This window comes from Zonotrichia leucophrys, chromosome 12 (genome assembly GCF_028769735.1).
Source record: "Zonotrichia leucophrys gambelii isolate GWCS_2022_RI chromosome 12, RI_Zleu_2.0, whole genome shotgun sequence".
Lineage (NCBI taxonomy): Eukaryota > Metazoa > Chordata > Aves > Passeriformes > Passerellidae > Zonotrichia > Zonotrichia leucophrys.
Window position 1 is genome coordinate 5,518,767 of NC_088182.1, and position 25,223 is coordinate 5,543,989.

The window sequence follows — 25,223 nt, forward strand, 5'->3', positions numbered from 1 at the left end:
CTTTGGACCGGGCTGTGCCCTGGCTCACAGCCACAGAGAGAAGAAGGGCAGAGGAGAAAGCTGTGACCCCCTTGTATGAATTACACAGAGGCCCCTCCATGCTGGCAAGGTCTCCCCATCATCCAGGTGCTACAAAGAGTAGGGCATAATGCTTCACCTATTTCCCTTTTGTTCCTCTTCAGAGAGATCTAGGCCTTCTTCAGTCAAAGCTTGTGACATGCAGGAATTCACCTAATCCTTCAAAAACAATCAAACCCAGGCAAATGTTCTCCAAGTGGGGATTTTTAGCACTTTTTCCATGGGGAAATGCAATATTCAGGGTTCTGTCCATGTGCCCGACCACTCTCACTGTCTGCTGACTGCCTCCCCAACTCCTCAGGTGGAGACTGCTTTAAATTGCATTTTGTAGAGAGCCAAAGCTTTCAAAGATGTAGAGTCTGTACAGGATTGGTGTTCTACTGCTTTGTTAAAAACAGAGACCTCCCCCAGCACCTTCTGAAAGAGAAAGCTGACAAATGCCTTTGTTGTATTTCAGAAATTCTTAGAGAGATGTTAGAAATCAGCTGGTTTTGCTGCACCTAAACTTGATCACATAATCTTTGTAAAAGTTAATAAATCCCTGCCTCTTAGAGTAGATATTTGTACATTATTTGTGTAAAACACAAAAACCAGCAGTGAGGCACAGGGACCTTAGTGAGATATTAAGAAATGGGGGAGGTTCCAGTTTTCTGGTCTCACTCTTCCATCTTTGATAGGCCCGGGGGGGAGAACATGTGCAGAGAGATAAGGAGAAAGCAACATCTGGATGGTTATTTCCCCACCTCTTGGCTGCACACGAGTGCCCAGCTGGCAGATACTCCCCTGCATGCAGCATGCACTGCTCAGCTCTGGGGCACAAACACAGTGGATAAGTTCATTTAATTAATGCTGTTTTGCTTTAGGGGGTGTGCAGGGGTTTGTGTGTTCCTGTCCTTCAGCAGAAGCTTCTAAAATAACTCACTTCTAAAAGGAAGTCTCTGAAAGAAAAAAAAATGCCCAGCAAATAATTCCATCAACAACCTGCACACAAGAAGAACCTCTCAAGGGCTCAGCTACTCCTCTCTTCAAAAAAATACATTGGAATTTACTTTAGTATCCAAAGAAGGAAAATCCTTATTGATCCTTAGAAGAGTATAATCATTTGCAAACCTGCAGCTCCCCAGCTCCCTCGGTTAGCTGCTCACCCTCTTTGCACCTGAGCAGGTTAACCTGACCCTGCCAAGTCATCCTCCTCTGTTACAGCATTGGCTTTGTAACACAGGCCAGCACTGAAAGGATTTCACAAGAGCTCCACAGGAACTTGGGGCACTGGGGGACAACCCAGGTATCTGTTCTTTGCCATGACAGCAGCAGAGAAATTAGGGAATCAAAGAGCATGGTTGAATCACTCCTGTCCCTCTCTTGGTCTGACCCTGCTCCCATCTCCTGTGTATTTCCTGCTTATGCAGGAACTGAATTCCTTTTTCCCTCACACGTGTCTTGCCCCTTTTACCCAATTTCTTGCTCACCAGCTTGCATCATTTTAGACCCTGAAGGAATTGATCCTTTAATATCAACCAGCTCTCTTGGACCCCTGTTCCCTGCAGGGCCTGTTCCTATGGGTTTGCTCCAAGATCTCTGAGGAGGCAGCCTGGAGAAAATCTCATGCTCTCATGTTCAAACACCCACAGCAGGTCAGACTGACCAGACTGCCCTGAGCAGAGCCCCAAGTCTTGACTCACTCATCACCCACCTCAAGACACACTTTGAAACATCCCAAGTGCTGCCCCCAGATCCACAGTGCCTCCCTGGCCTGTCATTCCCAAAGAGTGCAGCCCTCCAGCCACAGGAGCCACCACAGCTCTGCAGTCAGAGCAGGATCAGAGCCCCTGATGCACACAGACACTGCCTGCAGAACCTGACACTGGCAGCACTAGAGAGCCAGCACAATGTCCCCAACAAGAGAATTCCATGGTGTTTTCCCAGGCTGCCATGACTTGGCATCTCCACGGGTCATGAGAGCCTCTGGAAGGGAACAAAGGCTCTCAGCCAACCAGTATCATGTACAAGCAGTTCTGCTGCAACCATCACTGCAGCAGTTTTGCTTTGCTTTGATAGCCAGGGGTCTCCAGTTCTCAGCTCTGCAGCAAGGCTGCTGGGAAATTCAGTGTAAAGGGGTTGGGGTTTTCCAATAATGTTCTCAGGCTGGAAAGTCCAACTTGACACTCCTGCTGGAGTGCCAACTGCAGCCAAAGGCATGGAGAAAGGGAAGGCAAAGACCACGTTGCCCGTGTGTAAACAAACCAGAAGTTACACCTGAACAGCCACAAGGAATGAGACAAAAGAACAAAGCACCTTCCACATTAAAAACAAAAATGACATTACACACAGGTGAGGCACAACTCCAGAAATAGAAGAACTGAACAAACATCAAAAATACATCAGATTAATTTTCAGAAATTTACTAAAATGCACACAGATTTGCCACAAAAACAGTTAAACTCCACTGTATTTCAACAATAGGTTTATTTTAAGAAACATAACATGACATTAAGTAAAAATGCAAAATTGTGCAATTATGGCAAAATGTTTAAAAATCCACACATTTGCCCTCATAGGACTACAGTACTTCTTACTAACATACCTGAGCACTGAATGTTGGATGCCACTTCTCAACAGCCTCGCAAACAGGGAGCTCTTGGATCTCTTGTAGAACATACACACACTGCATGTCTGGTGCACCAAAACTGCTCTGAGTTATTCTAAATTTCACTGATGGAAGCAAGTGGAAATTACAAAATATTTCCTTCTAAAGTAACTAATAATTTTGGAAGAGATTTACACTCACCTAAGTTCTTACAACACTAGAAATTCATTTCATAAAGGGAAATAAACAAATGCAAAAAAAAAAAAAATTCCAAATGAGCAAAATGTACAGATCACTGTTCAAATATTATCAGTACCTTTGGTGCAATTATTTTTTTTTTGTGCTGTGCAAGTTTATTTAAGCCTGACTCTAAAGCAAAACTTTACCAGGAATCTGACTTTCAGCATAACGGAGAAGCATTTAAGAATTGGCAAAATGTCACAGCTACATTACTGTCTCAACAAACTCCTCATGCAAAAGATTTAGTATATTCTACTCCCACAGCAATTTCCAGGATTTAGCTTTCAAACACATGACAGACTTGGATCACACCCTCAGTTTGAATGGTTAAACAGAATGGAGATCTTCGTACTTTAGTGCAGATAAACAAAATTAACAAACCTACTGCAGAATTAACCACAGCATATTGTACTTCTATACATCACATGACCAGTCAACTGCTAACTCAATTCTATTTCATAGTTTCAAGTAATATATTGAAATTTGTTCTACTAAATAAATATAGATTGTCAAAAAGCAGCAAGAAATCTTGTAAATAGTCAACCAAGCTAAAAAAAAAAAAAAAAAAGAAACACAAACAAAGAAACAAGGGAAAAGTTACATAACACTTTGCAAAAAAAAAAAAAAAAAAAGGTTTTCCACACAAATGCAACACTGTTAGGGAGGGTGCTTCAGAAAGCTTGCAGCTAGAGCCTACAACAGCGCAAAGAGAGCTAGCCAAGGACTAAGGATCATTAGTTAAACATTAAATTAGCTGTATTTTTCAGAAAACCCCTTATTCCTGGCTATGCATATAGATAAAACTATCCAGAGGAAAACTACACAAAGAAACAATACACCTCAACACTGTTGGAAAATGCAGTCTTAGCAAGAATTGCCAAATTCAGGAAAAAAACCAAAATGCAGGTGCTCGCATTGGAAGAAGAGTTTGGTGAGTCTCTGGAAGATGAGGTATGTAATGCAAAGAGGCATTTTTATTTTGCTTTTCATTTCACAGTTTTTTGTTTGCTTTTGCCTCTCAAGCATTTTGTGCAAGAATTAATAAATAGAACCAGGCGAGTATTTTCATGTGTTAGGAAGATTCCATTTGGGAACAGGAAGACCACGTAGTAAACAAACATTATCCAAATCCTCAGCCATGCCAGGGGGATAAACAATGAGCTAAATATTTGGCTGACTGAAATATCAGCTGCTAAGCCAGCTAATGGTAAGCACTTTCAGGCAGTGATGGCCAGTGCCATGTCAAGTTAACTGGTTTACTTAGGTCAACAGGAAAAAACAGCAAAGAGTAAGATAACTTAAAGCTCTGCAAAAAGTAGAGCTGTAAGAAACCTGGTAAATCACAGCTGATGCAAGTTTTACGAGTCCTCTTTTCCCTTTTAAATCCAATTTTCACTACTGAAGTAGAGGCTGAAGGTCAAAGTTATTTACTTTTTAAAAATAAGTTAAATGTTAAATACATAAAGACAAGTGTTGCAATATATTCCTTATTCTGTATTTCCCCTAAGATCATTTAAGCCATGGATGCTTATTGTCAATTTTGCTTTAATACACTGGATAATGCTGACAGCTCAGTAGTGCAACTTTTCACATTATAGATCAGAAGGAAATAGAAGATAGTTGGGGGCTTGACTGCAAAGAGAAAAGAAAAACAACTTGCAAAGTTAAACCACACTTTTCCAAATCACCAGAGCACATGCCAACTCTGCACATAGCACTGTACTGTAGTGGAGACAGAATGAACACTCCACACAAAGAGAAAACATGAAAGAGAATCAGTATTATTAAGGCCATATCCTGTCACCATTCTGTGCAAGAACACCACTGCAGTAAAAATGTTATGTTAGAAAAGAATCTGATGACAGGACAGGGCCTGGAGACAGACACACACTCCATGGAAAATAACAGGCTGTCTTAAACAGTAGCAGAAGGCTGGCCCAGTTCAGACAAACAAGTATTAAAAATGTACTAGCACCATCAACTTTTGGGTTAAAGCCCTTTACGGGGTGAAAAAAAAGTTTTAATCAGTGTTAAAAAAAAAAAAAAAGTTTTTACAGCACTACACCTATGTGGCAAAAAACAGGTTTTGGGGTATTTTCCCCACTATCATTAAGCTCAATCTCAACAAAAATCCACAGACAGGAACTGGTACAACAATATGAACAGGCCTCCATCCGGGGCAAGGTACTCCACAATCCAATTCTGACTTGAGTTTTTCTCCCAAATTGCAGTGCACAAATAACATCACAAACATCTTAGCAGACTTCAAAAACAGTACAAAAAGAAGAGATCATTATGAATCAGGATCTACCATTCCTCTCTATGTACTTTCAATCTAAATTAAAAAAAAAAAAGCAACAAAACTTAGTGATATTGCCTCAAATTTTACCCGTATTAAAAAAAAAGAGAAAAAGAAGAAAAGTCACTTCAACACATCTTGGACATCCTTAACTATTAATGCTAGATTTTCTTTCACTGTAGTGCATAGTTATCCTGGCTCTTCCACTTAATTTGCTTTTACCACAAAACAAACCCTTTAGTATGACATGATTAAGTGTATACCAGAAAAAAAATGCTGATAATTGCACTTTGTAACCTCCTTCTCATTTCCCAGGAAAATATCAGTGAATATGAAACTGAACCAACAAGTCCCTCCCCGGACTGCAACCTTTAAAGAGCACCCATCCCCATATACAAAAAACTGTCTGTTTCATCTTACAATAAATACTGACAGAATTTCTTTGTTTTCTTTTAAGACATGTTTTCTCTAGCATCAAATTACCACTGAAATCACTAAGGCCTGTTACTGAAAAAAAAAAAACCAAAAAAAAAAAAAATTTAAATAACTTTCTGAAGACACTGCGGATACAATTTAGCAACAACACATTCAAAATGCCGGCCTAAATCCCAGAGCCTGTCTGGAGTCTCGTAGACTTTCTGCCACTGGTCAGTGACCTCATCGTACTGGTAGAGAGAATTCTTCCTGCTGGTTCTGAAAACGTGCTCTTCAACAGTGACTTGAGTAGCTCTGACAAAGAGATGGAGTTTGTTTTTGAGGAGAACCAGTTTGATGTATGGATTGATGGACTGGTCACAGGGGAAGTCTTTCTTTCGAGTCCACTTGTTCTGCTCGATGTCGTAGGCCTCGACGGTGAACATGCGCTGGTGGTTGCCGCAGGTGCCCGCGATGTAATAGATGGAGTCGTTGTACACTGTGGCCAAGCCTTGGATTCTAGGCACAGTCATCGGGGTCAGGAATCCCCAGTAATCCTTCTGAGGGTCATAGCAAAGGAAGAACTCCCCTGGAGAGAGAGGGAAAATAAAACATAACTCACGCTTTGTTTCCAGACAACAGTTCTGCGGTAACTGAGCTCTCCGGTGCGTCCTTCCACAGACAGAACACTCAATTTTGTAAAGCTTGGATCCCAAAACCAACACCCCAGCACCATCAGCTGCTCTCCTTTTAGTGCCTTACAAAAAGATTAATAGCATCACTAAAACCTACTTTGAATTTCTGATTCAGTTGAAGCAGAGAGAATTTGAAACATATTTTACACAGAAATATGTGTAAACAGATATTACAGTTTACGCAGTGTCTAGGTATCCTAGAAAGAAACACCTTTTACACAATTCCTAGGTATCCTAAAAAGAAACACCTTTTACATAGTTTCCAGGTATCCTGGAAAGAAATACATTTTGCACATTTTCTGTGTATCCTGGAAAGAAACACATTTTGCACAGTTTCTACGTATCCTGCATTATTTCTAAACCATGCTTTTTAATTTGGGACTAAACCTTTCAAGATCCCTGTCTTGAAATATCTGAAGTACATTTGTTTCACTCTATAACATCTTCACAATGTGTCATCTGCAGATGGGGAGTCTCACAATGATTTGCTCAGGTTTAGCAGCTTTCAAACCCTGAATTCTGTCTTACACTACACTCAGATTTTGGAGCTACTGTATCAGGTGGCTGGGTTACACATTCAGGCTGATTGCTGAAATGGAGGCCAGGTGAGAACCTGCATGAAGCTACTGATTCATGGTTTGTGGTTAGGTTATAAAACACTTCTGCTGCTCAGTGCACACAGCAGCAGCTACAGACTGCACATAAAGGAAGTTCAGGTGACCAAAAACTCATGCTCTGTATATTTAATGAAAAGAACATGGATAAAGACTTCCTTGACTTTTGTAAAGTCCAGTGGGAGAAAGGCAATAGTAGCAGAATTCACATCACACATGATTTCACATGGCTATCTCAAGAATTTTAACCAAGCTGTTGTGTGAACAAACACCTCAAGTATAACAAAGAATGCAGAAGTGAAACAGTAAAATTGGTGGAACAGAGTTTAAGTCTTACAGATAATACTAATTTTGATTATCTAGTTTTGTTCCACAGTGCAATATCCTGTAACTGACCCCAGCATTCCATAGGCATTTTCACACTCTCATTGATTCTTATTGACTATTTCTAACACAGGAGTTTTCCCTAGAAAAATTACTAAAAGCTGACCTCTTTGTACTACAGCACAGCTCAATGTAGTTTTTTCTAGCCACCCATAACACCACTCTTTAGAATTTGCTGGTTAGCACAGGAAGCAGCTTATTTGTGTGAGCAGTCAGTTGTCACTTAAAGCACTGAAGCACAGAACCAGAGCAGCTAAAACTTGTGAACAAGGTGCACTCTTGTTCTATAGGTTATAATAATATCATCCACCTTTTATCAGTTCTAAGAAACACTAAAAGAACAAATACTAAGTTCAGCATTCTTCAGCATTCCTTTCTAAACACCTAAAGCAGACATCTGACCCAAGAGAGATTTAAAGAACTTTTTAGCACAACAGAACTACTTAAGGCCACAACCAACAAGAGCAGAACATGACACAGAAACAATGGAAGAAGAAAACTGCAAGTCACATGGAAGATCATGAATGCAAAGTCAAGAGACTTCTTCTGCTAAATAATAAGGATCTTACAGTATTGATTTTCCTGTTTCTTCTCTGTTATCTAGATTTGTATGGAAGTGACCCAAGAAGGAGCTGGTGTGGATCTGAGACCCCAACTTGTGCAGGTGTTTACAGAGGTGGCCCTCAGCAAAGCAAAACTGGGACACCTCCCCCTCCTTCCTTCTTTCCCACTTTGTGGGTCTCTTACCACAGCCTCAGAGCAGCCTCAGCACTTTTCAGTGTGAATTGAATGCAAAGGCACCACTGTAATTACTGACCAAAGGAACAGAGTTAGCTAAGAGAGATGCTTTATCTCTTTCCAGTTTCTAAGATGACTTCAGAAAGTAGGGTAGGACAGGAAATGAAGGCTTAGAAGTCGTTAATCAACTTTTACAAGTTACCAAGAATGAGACATCAGGAACTTTCTCAGCTTTAGCTAAGTAAAATGCAAAGTGCTTTTTCATAGATCAATATTTTTTCTTCAGTGTTGGTGCATTTCATCCAGGTAAAGATTTAATGAAGAATTTTCAGAGTTAATTTAAACACTGTATTGTTGACTCAGAATACCATCAAAAATGCCATCTTTGCAATAACTCAGCACTACACCTTAGAGACACATTCCCAGGGCATGAGAATTCAAGCACCAACCTCCCTCTTCCTAGTTCCCCCCCTCTTCCCTCCCACCCCATTGCCCAAGGGATTTTTCCAAATTGCTAAAGAAAACACAGTCAGTCAGAATGAACAATCCCCACATCCAATAAAGCACCAGAGAGGCAGTCACACCACCTTACCCTGTAAAACATAGATGTTATCCTTGTACTCCACAGCGCTGTGGAACTCCATGGCCACGGGCATGGGGCACACAGCTGTCCAGCAGTTCTCCCGGCTGTCGTAGCACTCCACAGACTTGAGGGAGTTCCTCCCATCTCCTTCGTACACTCTGCCCCCGATGGCGTAGAGCTTCCCACAGCAGTGAACCAGCTTGCAGCCTATCCTGGCCCGCAGCAGGGGAGCCTTGGGAATCCACCTATTGCCAGAGTGATCGTACATCCAAAAGTCACTCTCGGCCCGGTGGTCGATGGAGACCTCGCTGCTGCTGGGCCTGTACCCGCCCGCAATGTAAATGTCGTTGTCAGGAGACACCAGAATTCCCACCTCCCTCAAGTCATTGGGTGGCTTGCATAGTTTGAACACTCTCCCTGTGACCGAATCTAAACAAGGCACTGTTTGCTTCTTTCCTGAGTGTTTGTGGGCAGCATCGAAGCAGATGATCATTTCGGAAGCGGTCATCCCGAGCCGCTGCGTGTAGCCGTTGGCACTGGGTTGTCCCTTTTGTACACAGCTTTTGGCCATCGCCTGTGCAAACACGGGAGGGATTTTCTCTAAAAAGGTCTCGTCCAACAGAGGCATACGGATGCATTTGGCAAATATTTCTGGAAGGTGCACTTCTCTCTTATTCTGTTCGTGCTCAAACCACCTTATAATGCTCTCATAAACATGTTCTTCCTTATCTACATTTAAATCATCACTGTTGAGGATACTTATCAGTTGGTCTTTTCTCAACTGAAGAAACTCTTGCTCTTTGGTGACACTCAGGAACTTCTTGCGAATGTAGTCTTGCGACCTGTCCTTGAGTTCCTGATGACCATAGTGATCAGCAAAGATGAACACCCCAATGGAGTTCTGTGGGTCCAAGTGACTGATCATGTATTTAGCACACTGGTCTTGGATGGAAGGGATCTGGAAGATACTGGCTGCAGTGAACAAAGCTTGAACGTTGGCCTCTGTCAGCACTACTCTGGAGGTATATGCATAGTTCAACACTAAATGCATCGACTCTGCCTCGACACCAACGATCCGAACTTCCTTCTGCGTGCTCTCGGTAAGGCCGCTCGTGAACATCGATCTGCAAGGCACAAACACCCAGCACCTTGGCTGCAGTTACCTTCAGCACTTGGGCTGAAATTACCTTCACCAGCTTGGCTGCAGGCATAAAATTAAACATATTGTACAGCCAGCCCCAATGCGTTTGCCCCTCTGTCAGCACAAACATTTATCACAGGTGTTACACTTTCCTGTAGGGGTACCTCAATGTAAGATCATTTCTACACTTACTGGAAGAAAAATGGAACTTCTTGCTCATCACTAACTTATCACAATTATCTCACTAACCCCTTGTTAAAATTCACTGAGTTTACCAGCAAAGATCTTGACATATCCAAGTCTTTGCATTCAACCTTCAACAAGTTATTTAACATGCATACTTCAGCATGCTAAAATATGTAACTTGAAAATAAACAAATAGTTTCAATGTTTTCTTACTGTATCTCTGATACTCTCAGTACTGGGGGCAGTTTTGCTTGGCTTACAATTGTGTGACATTGTCTCCAGTGAAACTTTCCTTTGAGAAACAGACACTGTTAATTCATTGACCTTAAGAGAACAGTAATCTTTACTTGCTAGGTGCACTGTATGATCTATAAATACACAGAACTTATTTTCATTAAATGAAAATCTAAAAAAAATCATATCTATACCAATATTCTGTCTGCTTTGATCCCCACTAGAACAAGGGATGGTTGTACCTGAAATAAGGACTGATTGCAGCAAGAACATTCCTATGACAGGAGAATGTTTTCCCATGATCCACTTCCACCACAATGTCTGTCAGCTGTCCTTCATCATACATGGTCTTCAGCTGTTGGAGAATACTACAGGCATGGAAGGGGTCCATTCCACTGCTGACTTGGTTTGAGGGAGGGACTCCGTTCAGTGTTTGTGAAAACTGACTTGGTTCTACAAAGCAAAATTGAAACTTTTACAGACAACAAGCAATAAAAAAAAAAAGCCTCCAAAAAATTCATACACGAGTCAAAAACCCATGCATGACCAAGAATTAGCACAAATTGATATTTCATACTTCCTCAGCATCATCATCCTTCAACAGCAAGCCGAACATTGACAAGGGTGAGTAAATACATAAAGAGACCTCAATACTTTTTTTTTCCTTTTCACAGTGTCAGTTACCCTTCAACTATCAAATTTATACCCCTATAAAGTTTATCTTCATTAAGGAAAACAATTAAAATACTTCATACAACTGAGGAAGGGGAAATCAAGTCAAGAAACACAACACTTATTGACCTGTAAAACAAAAAGGGACACAGAGGAATGAAATAAGTCCCCAAACCACCCCATCATTACACAAGCCTGTATGTAAATATTTAACTTCACATTGAAACAGGAACTGGCTCCTGCCTTACACAAGTAATGGTTGGAGCAGAGGCTCATAAAGAAACAACCCTAAAATAAGTCAAAACTTAAACTCCCATAAATTTGCAGATAGTTACATGTTTTCTCTGCAAATAAAACAGAATTTTAATTTGAAATTTCTCAGGTGTGAAGGAGCTCATATATCACCGTGGAAACATATTTAGCCGAGCATATGCTACTAAATAACATGTGATAAGCCTAATGAAGTAAATCCCAAAGTGAAAATTGAGCAATAGCTCGAGCACAAAAATCTGTTTCGTAATAGCACCAACATTTTTACGCAACAAAAACAACAAAGGAGAGCTCAAAAGAAAAACATTAGGTGGCCAGAGCTGCAAATCAGGTAAAGCTGCTGACTGCAACAGAGTGCTTCCAACAAAATTTAGGCAACACAAAGGGGCAAAGAGGAGAGCGAGCACACCCATTTTCATGGAAGCCTTTCATCAGCCCCACTGCCTCTCCTCTCACACAGCAGGGGGGGTCCCTCCCTCACCCTCACGGGACAGCCTCACCCAGCACAGCCCCTCTCCCGCACAGCCCCGCTGCCCTCACGCCATCACTCCCACAGCCCAGCCCCGCTGCCCTCGCAGGGCGCCCGCACAGCCCGGGCACCCCGAGCCCCTCACACGGCGCTGCCCCAGCGCAGGCCGAACCCCCTCACAGGGCGCTGCCCCCCAGACACCCCTCAGCACACCGGCCCCGGTACCCTTCACCAGGACCCTCCCTCTCGCCCCGGGCGCTCCCCCGTGGCCCCGCACCGACCTCCCAGCGCTGCCATCCTGGGCCCCGCTCGGGCAGCGGCTCCGGGGGCGGCCCGGCAGGAAATGTCACCGCGCCGCTTCCCCCGCTCAGCGCCGGCCGCGCACCCCGCAGCATCGGCAACACCGATTGGCCACTGTCCCCGCTGCCTGCCGGGATATGTAGTGCGGGCAGGCAGGGCTTCTCGCGCGGGGCCTGCCGGGAGTTGTAGTCCCTGCGTAGCGGGGTGCCTGGGAGTTGTAGTTCTGGGGGGGGGAGGCGGGCCCTGCCGGTCGCGTAGCAACGAGGCGGCGGCGCGGGGGCCAGCCGCCATTTTGGGCCCCAGGGCAGAGCCCGTGGGCAGCGGCGGCCCCTTGTCCCGGGGTTTGGAGCCTGTTCCCTCCCCACCAGGGACACCCGGCAGAAATGGCGTTTCCAGAGGGGTAGATTTCCTCCTCCGCCCCCAATCCCTGCGGTCCTCTTGGCCACGCTGAGCTCCTGGGGCAAGCCCTGGAGGTACTCCCCGGCGATGCCCGGCGGAGCTGGCGCCGCCCTCGGTGCTGAGGGCCGGCAGAAAGGGGCACAGCAATGCCTGCCAGCCCCCTAATGCTGCAAGGCTGTGCTGAGGGCCGGGATGAAAGACCCACAGCTGTGCCAGGCTGAATTCACCTTTAATAGAACCCAATAATCGGCTGCTTGGTCTGAAAGCTTGTTACACAAGAATATTCTGAATTTTTCCAGGGTTGGTAACCCCAGCATGCTGTGGGCAGCCAGATCAGCCCTACCTGTCCTACAGAGCTGCTGAATGGCTGCAGACACAAGTGACCATTTTGTTGTCCCTGACCCTCAATATCACATTTTTCTCTCCATCCCAGAAGTCAAGTCTATCACCCATAGTCACCAGGTTTTCCAGTTTTCTAAAGCAATTAGCCACTGGTCTCATTCTTGGGAATGGTGTCATTATCAGGTGTTTGCTGTGGAAGAGGTTTTGAGGTTTTTTTTCTTTGTGAAACACAATAATTAAATAATGGAAGCATTGCAAAATCGTGTCTATTTTTCCTGGTTTTATGCAAAATAGATTTAATACAGCTTCACAGCTTTTAGCTGGGAAGTTTTGTTCAGGGAAAAAAAGCAAACAAAACCAATTTGGATAATATTTTTAAATTAATTTCCCGTTAACTCCCAGAAATTAGTAGCCTGACCACTTCTCCAAAGCAGGTGCATTTAAAGGCAGTGCCACCCCACTGGTTTTACTTTTGCTTGCAAGGCACAGCCTTCCCCTCAGCCAGCAATTATCAGTGGTGTCCAGGCTGCTGCGATGATAATGCTGCACGAGGCAGGAGTGATGGAGACTCTGATGAAGGAGGTGTACAAGAAAATAGAACTTCACGTCTGCAAATCGATTCTGCAGTTTTCCAATTTCCCCATTCAGCAACGGCACGGCCTGTGAAATTGTCCCTAGAAATGTGAAACGAGGGGATGGAGAATTCCTCTGCTCTCACCCTTTAGCAAATGACATTGCCTGATACAGTTCATTTCCTTCGGTGTGGGTGTGTGGGCCGGGCTGGATTAGTGTTAAAATGCAGAAGCCAAATGTAGAATGGTTTTTAATACAAATCCCACACTGAACTGGTGCTTTGGAGCACTTGAAATAGCTTACCTTTGTATGGTTTTTGGTGAAGCAAGCAAATTGCCATACAAACAGGTTTAGATGTGCTTTAAGAGGTATCAATAGCAGCACTTTTGCTGAGGCTGAAGCCTTTCTCAAGTGGAATAACTCCATCACCCTCTCCCCTCCCTGGAAACCTCCATCAGCTCTCCTGGGATGCAGCACCATGGAAGTCTGGAGGTTTTCACCCAGTTTTTCACCCAGTTCTGCATCCTGTTCCCTGGAACTCTGAAGGGCAGAATGAGATGTGCTGCCTGTGCAAGCTGCTCTGAAATCCATGACAGTCACACACCATGTTAAAGCTTCACATAAATGGCATTTGCATTGCACACTAATATTTGAGCCTGTTCTTTTAGAAATCACAAGATGCTTAAAGAATTCCATCTACCTTCTGCTGCATCATTTTGTTTCTTCTGTAGTTGTTTTGTCTAAGGAGTGATGCAGGCCCATATTTGAGTGTAGAAATGAAAAATTGAGTTCTTAGCTTGGTGCTGCTACAAATTTCTTCATGCTGTTGATAAAATAATTTGATTTCATAAATTCTGACTTTCCAGGAGACAATGGGAGCTGTGAATAGACATATTCATGTAAATCCTTTTATCTTATAATAGTTTTTGATATGTATTGTAATAACTTTTGGTACTTTAATTTTTTTTTTTTTAGTTCTGGCAGCAATGCACTGAAACCTATTTTAGGATTTTGCAAGGATTCAAAGTCCTTGTTATTGAGGGACCAGGATGCTTTCACTTGTGCTTTAATTTCACACCTAATTTATCATTTCTGGAGATAGAGCTTGGAAACATACACTTGGTGGCGAATTTTTCCCATTTGATATTCCAAAGGTTCAAAATAAAAATGAAATTATGTCAACTGATAAGGAACAAACAGTCTGTCTGTGATTAGAGTGATTGGACTCCTTATAAACTCACAATTGGCACTGTGCTCTGGGATTTTTGCCTTCAGAATAAAAATGTCTTTGTCATGAGCTCAAGAGAGAGAAGAGGAAAAGGAAAAAGTTTCAGGAGAAAGTGGACAAAATATAAACTTTTTCAGATATTTGAGAACTCAGAAGATATCCATAAAACGAGTTTGGGTAAACATTGAAGTTATTGAAAAGGTTTTCCTTTGTCATTGCACCTGCAGAACAAGTTAATTAGCAAACTGGTTCATCTGGTTGCCTTCAGCATAGGGGCAGAGAGAACATCATATCTCTGAAATGGTTGGTTTGGGTCACCTGGGAGGGACCTGCCCCAGAGCTCCTGCTGCACAAGGGAGGGTGCACAGGGCACTTTTGGAACAGGCAGCTCTTGCCACACAGTATTTGGTGTGTAGGGAACCCCCCATGTTTTCTGCTGTCAGTAAAATGAAGATAAGAAATGCAACTGGACCAAAATTCAAAGAAAATGTGAAACAGGGTTGCAGCTTTAAAAGGGAACAAATTTCAATCCACATGAATATTCCCATTTTCATTTTGGATATCATGTTTACTTTAAAGTTGTAGGAAGAGGTCACTGCATCCTGTTTTACTTTGTTTTCTTTGCCCTTTTTTCTGTTTTTTTTCACTGAAAAGAGGGCATCATGAAAGGAAGGTACAGCCTATCCCCACATATAGCCTGCAAAGAGAAAACCAAGGGCTGCAGAAGCTCTTTAGTTTTTCCTGACAACATTATGAATGGTGACATTTTTCATGACTCCTGAGTTTAAACAAGCAAACAAAAATCCCACCAGAATAACCCCACAGTGATTTCCAGCAAAATTGTTTACCTATAAAATTTAAATACAAACTAGTAAAAAAAAAACACCACAAACAGTATCACTTGCTAACTCCCAAATATGTCTCAATTACTATTTCCAGTTTTTCAGTTATTTGTACCTGTTAATTTGCACTGTGACACTGTGAGAAGCAATAGAGCTGATGCAGCTCCGAAAACCCCTCATATTTTAATTGGAAAAATCTTGATATTCACTGTGGAACAATCTAACCTTGAAAAACAATCTTTTACTAGGTTGTCTTTAATGCATAAAACACTGCTCATTTTCTGCAGTTCTGTCACCGAGGGGCACATTAATTTAGCTGCACAATAATTTAATACATCGATCCATTGATTGGAGCAGAGAGGTTTTTGTTCAGCGGCTCCAAGAAATCACACATTTCCTGCAGAACCCGTACAAAGACACTCCTGGCTGCAGTTTGAGTGGGGGGAATTGCAGATCATGAGGGAAAGCTGCCCTTCCAAGGCGATCGATCCCGCCCCACGGAGCACAGGGGGCGTTCCATCAGCAGAGAGGGCGGCCTGGCAGGGGGCAATTAATGGGGCAGAGATGGGAGCGCCTCCCTGATTACCCCATGCCAGACGTGGGCTCGGCCATGCTGAGCCAGCCTGCTAGAAACAAGAACCCTGATGAGATATGGCTCTGCTAATGTCAAGAAGTGCCACTTCCTAGCAGCAGGAGCAACTTTATTGAAACCATCTGTTGTTTTGGAAGGCACATGTGCGCACACACACACGTATTTCCCTCTCCCAAAGTCTTTAACCTTTCTCTTAAGGCTGACTGAAATCGCAGAGCTAATCCCTCCTTAATCTCACAATGACAGGCTCTGCTGTGGTCAGCAAGTCCCAGCAGCTGCTACAAACCAGGGTGACTGGTGCCATGTGGGTGACGTGACAGTGATGTATCCTGGAGAACAAAATAGCCATTCTTCCACTGTCAAAATAAAGTTTGGCAGGAGTAGTGTGTGATTACCAGGAGCCTCAAAGAGAAGGCTGGGGTACCTGCACCGAGACAAGAACTCTGCTCTCAGCTGGATCTCACTGCTCTGTGCAACACAGGGAACAGGAAGAAGAGATTCACTGAGTTTGGTCCCCCTGAAAACCTCATTTTTCAGCAGGTATAACCCAAAGCCATCTGAAAGGACACAGCCCTGTTCCAGCTTGTCAAGTCTCTAATCATCAGTTTTATGGTGATCCTTCCTTAAGACACCAGGACCCTCAAGCTCCTCATGGCTGTGTTAGAGGTGAGCATCAGGTGCCAGCAGAAAATGTGGCATTACCAGAGCATCCTCTAAGACTGAATTACCTCCAGCCTCTTTGCAAGTAATGCATCTTTGTTGATCTTTCATGCATATCTGTGCACTTATTTCTTATTCCTAAAAATGGTGTTTAAAAGAACCACTTAAAAAATAACCAGCTCCCAGCTCTTTGGAACAAACACTGCATATCAGACCTGGAATCTCCAAAATCCATCTTGCCACAAACATAACCCATAACCCCCAGGCTTCCTGGTCACTGTAAAACAAACTACACACGCATGTCAAATAATGCCCCATCCAAAGCAGGAGAAGGTGTGTTCCTGTCCTTGTCTCCAGGGTTTGAACAAGTGGTTCAATCTCATCTCCAAGCCCTTCTGGCTGTGTCCCCTCTACTTCCAGACATCCCAGATCAAACAGACCCTTGCAATGATGGAAGAGGTGAGAACAGAGAAGAGCAGCGATGTCTTGCTGCCCCTTCTTTCCTCCATCCATTTTTGCTTCTGCCTGCAGTGTGTGTTACTGAGACTGCAGGTTGCATGGACAAACCCAGAGCAGCCTCCACAGAAATCTGTCACTGCTGGCCTGACACTGACAGCCAAGGACTGGGACTTCAATGCACTGATCTCACTGTGGTCAGAATGTGATTCAGCTGTGGGAAAGGTGCAGCCACTTCCTGAAGAGCAGAGATGGATAGAGAAAGGTGACAGCAAAAATAAAGTGCCATTTCTGCCTGGAACAAGCCAAGAAAGGCAAGAGCAAAGTAGCTTTCCTCCTTAATTGTGGGAGCCAGTGAAGTCAGAGGAATCTTTTAGCACAAAGTAAACTTGAATTACTCAACACCATCCTGTACCCCTGGGCTATTCTGAAATCATCACTCAGAGCTGGTGTGTTTTTGAGTTCTTCCTCTCTTCAGTAACTTTGTTTTTTTTTTGCATTTTGAAGAATTTGAATATAAAACATACAATCCCCAGAGCTGCAATAGGAAGGAATGTAGCATTCCCCTTCATCCTTTCAGCCTAAAGAAAACTGGAAACTTAATACACCAGAGTTCTTTTTATATCTCAGAAGTCCTGTAGCTTAAAAACAAACATCTCAGACCTCTAAATTTATATGGCTATTTTGAGTCAGTACTACCTGAAAAGATGGGGCAGTGTGGTGTTACTCAGAATTCAGAAAGGTAACAACCAGAAACAATCTTAACATCCTGGAGAGGGTCATGGATAGTGTGGCCATTTTGATAACAGAGGAAAGCCTCATTTGTCAGCTTCTATAAGAGAATAGTTTTAATACAAGGAATTAGTTTACTTTTTAAAAATAATGAAATAATGGGTGTTACAGATACCCCAATATCTTCCCTTGTTTACTTGTGCCATCCAAATTCAACTGCATAATTTATATTCTATGGACTATGACTATATTCAATTTGGAATATTTGACTGTAAAACTTCCGTTTACATTTTTCTGTTTATTGGCAATTTTTACTTTCTCCTTGTGGTCAGTATCTTTATTATTGAATGGAGGGACACTGAGCTGAGGTCCAGAATGAATAAGATAACTGGAAGTCAGACAATGGCTGGATTCTTAGAAATTATTTGTAAATACTGCATTAGAATATACAAAAAGGAAGCTGACTGATTCTGAAATCTAAAGCAGCAAGGTGGATAATGGTCTTTTCCATCATTTGACCCCCAGCACCCACAAATTAGGCCACACAGGTTTAGCTCACTCATTCTTTTCCCAGATAAGGCTGTGTCCAACTGCAGTCACTCAGCTTTAACCTGACCCAGGGAGATTCCAGCAACATTTGAGCTGTGGTGGTGCCAGCTGGGATGCAGAGTTGCCACCCAGGTTGGGCTCCTAAAGCCTCAGTGACAAAGCTGCTCTTGGGTCCCTGGGTTTGTCACAGTGTACCTGGCTGCACTTCCCCTGCCCCTCTGAAGCACAGGAGCCCTTCCAAACTGAAATCTTCTCAGTGTTTTCATTTCTCCACTCCAGGTCTGTCTTAATCATCTGTGGGAGATAATTCCAGTTTAAAAGGCCATTTGGAAAAGTGCCTTTTTGAAAGTCCTGACACAGCACAGCTTTAAAGCCTGGGACTGTGTTCCACATGCAGGAGGCCTTGAACTCTCCCTGGGCAGCCACTTTCATATCCTCTTGGATGGAACACTTTCATATCCTCTGAGCTTATGTATTTCATGGTAATAAGCTGTGGGATTTAACTCTGCTGAGACAACATGCCTGCTCCTTAACCTAGTAGAATAAAGAAGAGCTTTCTAAATAAAAATAGTTAAGATGAAATGGTTTATATTATACTGAGACCTGGCAGAGCATTCACTTTTTGCTGTTGGGTAGCAAGGGGAAGGCTGTCCAAGGTTTCAATTCTGAGGTTTTAAAAACTACACCAAAAACCACTGCCTTGACTACTGCACATCCCTAGAGTGTTTTGATAAACCGATATTTAAATAAAAGTAGAAATTCATATAGAGATATCTGATATTTCAAATCAGGAGAAATTAAAATTTTCCTCTATTTGCCAAAGATAGCAATTGCACTTTGGGGACCTGGTAAGGCAATAATGTACCATTTTTAGCAGCCAGCAGAGCCACTCAACTAAAAGATTCAAATCTATATAAATAAGGATTTTATAAATTCAGATCTGAATAAAGGTTCATCTTTTTATCATTAAAAAAATTTAAACTCAGCTCTGTCATAGTCAATATGAATATCCCTTGGAGGCAAAGGAAAAGCTGGGAGAAAATTCACAATAAGCCAGACACTTCTCCACAGAGTACTGGAAATGAAACTTGGGACAGAACTTAGTTCTTTCAGTGACTGAAATATCAACAGTTGGGAAAGAAACAGCATGTACTTGTTCAGGGGGCTCCTGTCTGCTAATGGTAGTAGTGCTGTCTGTCCTTCTGAATTTATATGCACATTATTGATCTTGGCATTGCAGCTTTTATGTCAGGAGTAATGGCCCAAAGCGCACACACACATTATACATAATATACATAATTTGGGCATATATGTAATACATTATTATTTCATGAAATATATAGGCCTGTCATTCAGCTAAACAGAGATCGACCTGGAATTAGACACAACACACATTCTCAAGTGTAAAGCATCTGTTTCAACTAATATATTAAACCCTCTACCTTGGAGCCAGGGGCCAGGCTCAGCTCCTGCCTCATTGTTCTCCTCTCGAGCTGAAATGTGGGATTAGTTCCACTCCCTGAATTCAATGCATAGCTGGGCTTACCTGATGTGACTTGAGGACAGCTCCTCAGCAGGGAGGTTTGAAACCTGAGAGTGCAACAGGAGCAGAGAAACTCCCCAGCGAGGAAAGTACAGCAGAGGGTGAGAGGCGGAGCTGTCCCGGGTCCGGGAGAGCTGGGGATGCTCCTGGCAGCATTTTGAATAATTGATTAGAAAATTCGAATTGCAAAGTTTGGGATTTAACACAGGAGTCTCTTCCAAAAGCCTTTTGGTGTTTCAAGAGTATCCTGGTTTTCTTTCTTAAATGTTACAGTGTAGAGAGGAACACAAAAGAATTAGCGATGGCACAAAGGAGATGAGCCAACTCTGAGTGCCAGAGGAAGGTGTGAATGTCACACCACAGCACTCCACACTCAACAGCTGGGGCCATGTCCTGATTTCTGCCACCTCATCCCCTGCCAGACCTTACCTGGTGTGTCAGATGAAAATTCAGAGTGAAAGAAAGAGCACAGAAAATACAGGGAACACACAGACCAGCAGAGATGCCTTGCAGAGACAGGGAATTTGTGTCCTGTAGCAGTGATCTCACTCCAACCTCTGCTCCACCAAGTCTGCCCACAGGGCTGCCCATATCAGCATTTCTCTGTGAAATCTGTCAGCAGCACAGCCCAAACACTCTCCCTTCAGTGACACTCCTGCCAGCAGGACTTGGCTGCTGCTGCATGCCAGTGATTTTAGTTTGCTCAGACACAAAGGGCTGGTGCAGATCCACAGACAAAGGGGATGTGTCACCAGTTTAGTGACTTTAGGTCAGGAGCAGCTCCCAGACAAGCGGCCAGGACAGTGAGCTGCCTGCTGTCATCATCCCAGCAGCCAGTGTATGCCAAAACCTCTGGGTTATCTCTGCTGGGCTTTTTCCATGAGGAATACAGGATGGATGCTTAATGGCATCACTAATTCAAATTTTCACTTTTCATTTAGACAAACAAGCAAAAAAGCCAAAACCAAAAAACCAAAGACTATTTTGTATGACCCTAAGGTGGAAGCAAAGAAAACAAACCCCAACCCTGTATTTGCCCAGGCTGGCATTGCCCCCTGACTTTTCTCTGAGCCAGACCCTTGACTTTTACCTCCATCCTGTTGATTTTGAGCATGAGTATTTCTGAACTGCAACTGTGCAGCTCAGCATCACTTCAGAGCCTAACTTTGCTGTTTTACAGCAGTGGAACATCCTTAATCAAAGAAAAAGCTCAGGAGAACAGCAGCATGTAATGAATGTAGTCCAATTTCCATCCAGCAATATTCATTTCAAGGCCAGGATCTTTCAGCCTCCCTGCACTGCCACACATTACCTGCCAAACCTTCCCACACTTGTGGACTGGAACAATACCAGAAATGTTGATTAGAGTTAGTCAGTAAATAACATAGGATGAAAACAAATTAGGTAGTAAAAGGACCCTTGAGAAATTAGGAAAAAAGCTCTCTAGCCTTTCAGCTTATTCATGATTTACCAGAAAGTTGTATAATGTAGCAGGCCTAAGAGCCAGCTAAAATACTTCTAAGACCAAAATATCCCAGTTTGAATTATTATGGTACCTACTGAAAGCCTGGGGAAGTATTTAAAGTAAGTTAAAAAGAAAACTGACACCCTCCCTTCCCCCCACCCCAAACCTTTGATTAAAAAAAAAAAAAGGCAACAAAAATGCTAATCTTCTGTGGTTAAGCAGAAAGGCTTAAGAAGTGGCTGACAAACAACATGAATTATTCAGGGACAAGGTTACTGCTATTCCATACACATTGCTCCAGAGTGCCAGCACAAAGCCACACAAGCACAATAATTTCTATGAGTGTTACAGTGATAAAATAGTTTCGAGTAACCTCCTTTAATTGCATCAACATAATATAGCCTTTCTGGGTCTTTAATGCTCCATAAAAGACTCTCTAAAAATGGAGGGCCTGATCCCAGCCAAAATGGAACAAGTTTTATAAATGATGGGACTTCAGGAGGGCAAATATTGCACTGTGTCAAATGCGTATGGTCAGAAGCAGCTCCATTCTTCCATCTGTTATCCTGACTCAGATTTAGAGTTTCCATGATCATGATCATTACCTTCTTCCCTGAGTCCACCTTGTCCTGTTGCAGACTGCAGTCACATCTCTGTATCTGCACACAGGAACATCTCTTTAGCAAGAAGAGGGGAGGAGGAGCAGTCAGCTTTTAGAGATGAGTGACCAGGGCAACTGCCCAGACCTCAAAGCACAGGAGGGAACCTGTGCAATGCACTTGCTGCACAATTTGGGAGGAGGCATCAACAGCCTCCACAAGCCTACTCGTGGCCCAGCTCCCAGCCCAGCAGCTTGGGCTCTTGCTGAGAAGCACTGGAACACCTTTGTCTCCATTGTATCTTACTTTGGGACTCACCTGCTCTGCAAACCCTTTGGCCTGCTGCCCCACAGAGCTCACTAAGGAAACAAGGTCAGGTCTGGCTGGGCGAATCAGAATCAGGGACTTATTAATGAGAGGGCTGCAGATGAATCTCCAGCATCTCCAAAGCACAAAGCAGGGTGAAATCTGTGAATGTATCTCTACAAACACCTACAGAACCAAAGGCCAGTCAGAACCATACAGTCCTGTTAAGGAGCCCGTCAGCCCAGAAAGTCCCTTTATTGCCATCCATATCTACACAGCTGTGATTAGACTCTTAAAGGGCACACTTGGTGCTGGTGGCACAAGGAACAGCATCTGATGCTGCAACACATCAGGTTGATGAGGAAGGCAATGTGGTTGCAAACAGCAATGCTGTTGACTGCACAGCTGTATGCAATGATTTGTCTTCTGCCAGTGAGTTTTGGAAGAGGATGGGAAGTAGAAAAACAGTTCCAGAGAAGCTCAGTTACAAAAAATCCAAAGGTAAAGCTTCCAGTTAAACACATAGCAGTCAAGTTAAAATTATAGGTGACAATTACTGTAACTTGATTAGGCACAATAGCAAATTCACTTCCCTAAATCACTTTCACAACTCTCCTAGGAGGTCTGAAAGATGTAGTATATGAGGTTCATTTAATTTCTAATGTAGTAATTATCACTACTGAAAAAAAAATAGCGGTGACAGACCCAGGAAATAAATTTAGCACTTGAGGTTTTAATAAAATTTTTATGTGCAACCCCGTTGCTTAGAAATTGTTTAATCAATCTTATCTGGTTCACAGACTTTCTGCTGAGCTTTTGCTTCATGTTATTACAAGGCAATATGCTGCAGCACCTTCTCAGCATCCCAAGCTGCAAAGCCACTGTTGTATCTAAAGCCAATGCAGGCTCCTCTTTCAGTTGTGAGCACCCCCAGTTTTGTTCATGTGCCACCAGTTGTTTTCAGGTTACAGAGCTGGTAACTCCAGAGTAGAGTCCAGTCCACTCTGCCTGGTGCTGGAAGGGATCTCTGCTCTAGGCAATAAGAGATATCTAGTGAGATAAATCAGGTTTTCAAGGCAGCAGTGTGCAGGAGACACTGCCAGTCCTGTCTGAAGGGGCTTCTCCAAAGTCTGACACAGCCCCTTGGGAGGAATCCATCCCAGCCTCTGCTGCCCCTCCAGGCTCATCCCATGGGCACACTGCAGACCAGCCCTGTGGTTTGCTCATGGGTAGTGGAGACAGATAAAAGAAATTAAGCCTGCAATCCAGGATTAGTGGATTTTCTGAGGTTTTCCTGATTCCAGAGGTTTTTCCTTAAAATTTAAATTTTCCCAGTCTCCTGGGCACAGGTAAAGAGAATACTGAGCTCTGGTTTCCTATCCTGCTACTTGCAGGGTCACTGCCCTGCATAAATTGAGCTGTAATGGTTTGTTTCTGTTTGCAAACCAGGTCAGTGAGAGTAGCAGAGAAGTTAAAATGCAGTAATTAGTATCTAGGAGGAAAAACCCAGCAGGATTCCTGGACTATATCAGTATTTCTCTTATTTAACCTGAAAATGTCCAGCTCCTCTGTTGAACCAAATGATTCTCACTGCTGAGCTGCTTAAAACTGTTTTAAAGTGTGCCAGGTGAATTACTTAGCACCACTTTAGTTGGTTGTGGTCCCATTCCAAAATCTGAGGAACGAGCATGGCACTTACTGGGGTTTCTCTATTTTTGTCCATCACTAAAAGTGATCCCTCAGTCACTGGGATTTGGCTCTGTTCTTTCTCTTTGCTGGAGCTCTCTGCCCAACACACAGAACAGTCAGCCATCCAGGTTGGGTATTCTCTTTTCCTGTTTGCAGTTAGTACAGTAATAATCTCTGGAGTGGCTAACAGGTAAACTGATAGCCTCCAGATCAATTAAAAGAAATTCAATAAATATTTGGCCATCATCATAAACAAACTGCATTCAGGGCCTCATATTCCACTCCTGCAAAGGAGGTTTGTTAGGTGAGAGCATCTTAAAAAGACACAGCCTGTGTGTGCTGGCCCAGCTTTTGGTCCTTGGCACAGTTTCAGTGCTGACCCCTCTGTGGGCCTGGAGGCAGGAGTGGCACTGCAAGATTGGTGCCAGAGCACAGAGGACAGGAGGCTCTAAAATGACAAAGCCAGAGCCATCCAGCATCTTCCAAAGCCTCATGAGACCAAGGGCAAAGATGCAGGATGGCACAAATCCTCACTTACCCCTTGGCAGCTCCTCAGATGGTCAGTGAGCAGTCACTTTAACCAGGTACCCTGAAGTTCCCATGACCTTCAGAAATCCTGGTCTTTGCTTCCACTTGTCAGTGCAGCATCAAAACCATGAAATTATTAATTAAAGCACACCTGAAGATAGGAATTCTCTTTCTTGACTTCTAAGTTGGTCTCTGTGTGTGATTTTAATACACTAAATAACTACAGCACGTAGATTCTCGGTGCAATTCCATTTTGTGGGCCCGTGCAGGAACTGATTGAGCTGAAGGAAAGTACAGAGGGAAGCTGGGATGCAGAGAAACATTTGCCAGCATCTTCACCCAGAGCTGGATCCGAAGGCCACTGCTGCCATCTGGTGTCACTGTCACCCATGAGGAGAGCTGGGACATCGCAGGCAGAGGTTGCTGCTGGATAAATGAGAAGTGACTTGATCCCAGACACAGGAAGGACAAAGACTTCCCTGGCAGAGGAGGGCTCTGCACATCCCAGCTGCCTCACGTCCCTCTCCACCTCAAAGGAACCAGTTTGTGTGCCTGAAGGCTACAGCAGGAGACACAGGAAAGAAGGGAAATTGGTTACAAGACTCTTTGCTGACAGGAGACACAACCTGGCAGTGTGAGTTATGGATCAGCAGCTCTGGACATCCTGCTCCATAAAAAACACAAGGAAATGCTCATGAAAGGGGGAGGTTTGCAAATTACAGAGCAGAGCAAGAACTTCAAACTGGAGCCATGTGGGGAGGAGGAGGCAGTGTCTCTGCCATGACTCCAAGCTCTTCAATCCTTGGCCTTAAGCAG

At 43.4% G+C, this 25,223-nt stretch overlaps 1 protein-coding gene across 1 annotated transcript; it reads right to left on the reverse strand.

Moving 5' to 3' along the window:
• Positions 1-3,547: 3,547 nt before the first annotated feature.
• Positions 3,548-11,996, reverse strand: KBTBD8 (kelch repeat and BTB domain containing 8). Its single transcript, XM_064724409.1, has 4 exons — positions 11,886-11,996; positions 10,436-10,646; positions 8,642-9,756; positions 3,548-6,207 (listed from the first exon to the last, which is right to left on the reverse strand). Exons 1-4 carry the CDS (start codon positions 11,899-11,901, stop codon positions 5,744-5,746), a joined length of 1,806 nt encoding a protein of 601 aa, XP_064580479.1. The 5' UTR covers positions 11,902-11,996; the 3' UTR covers positions 3,548-5,743.
• Between the last annotated feature and the right edge of the window lie 13,227 nt (positions 11,997-25,223).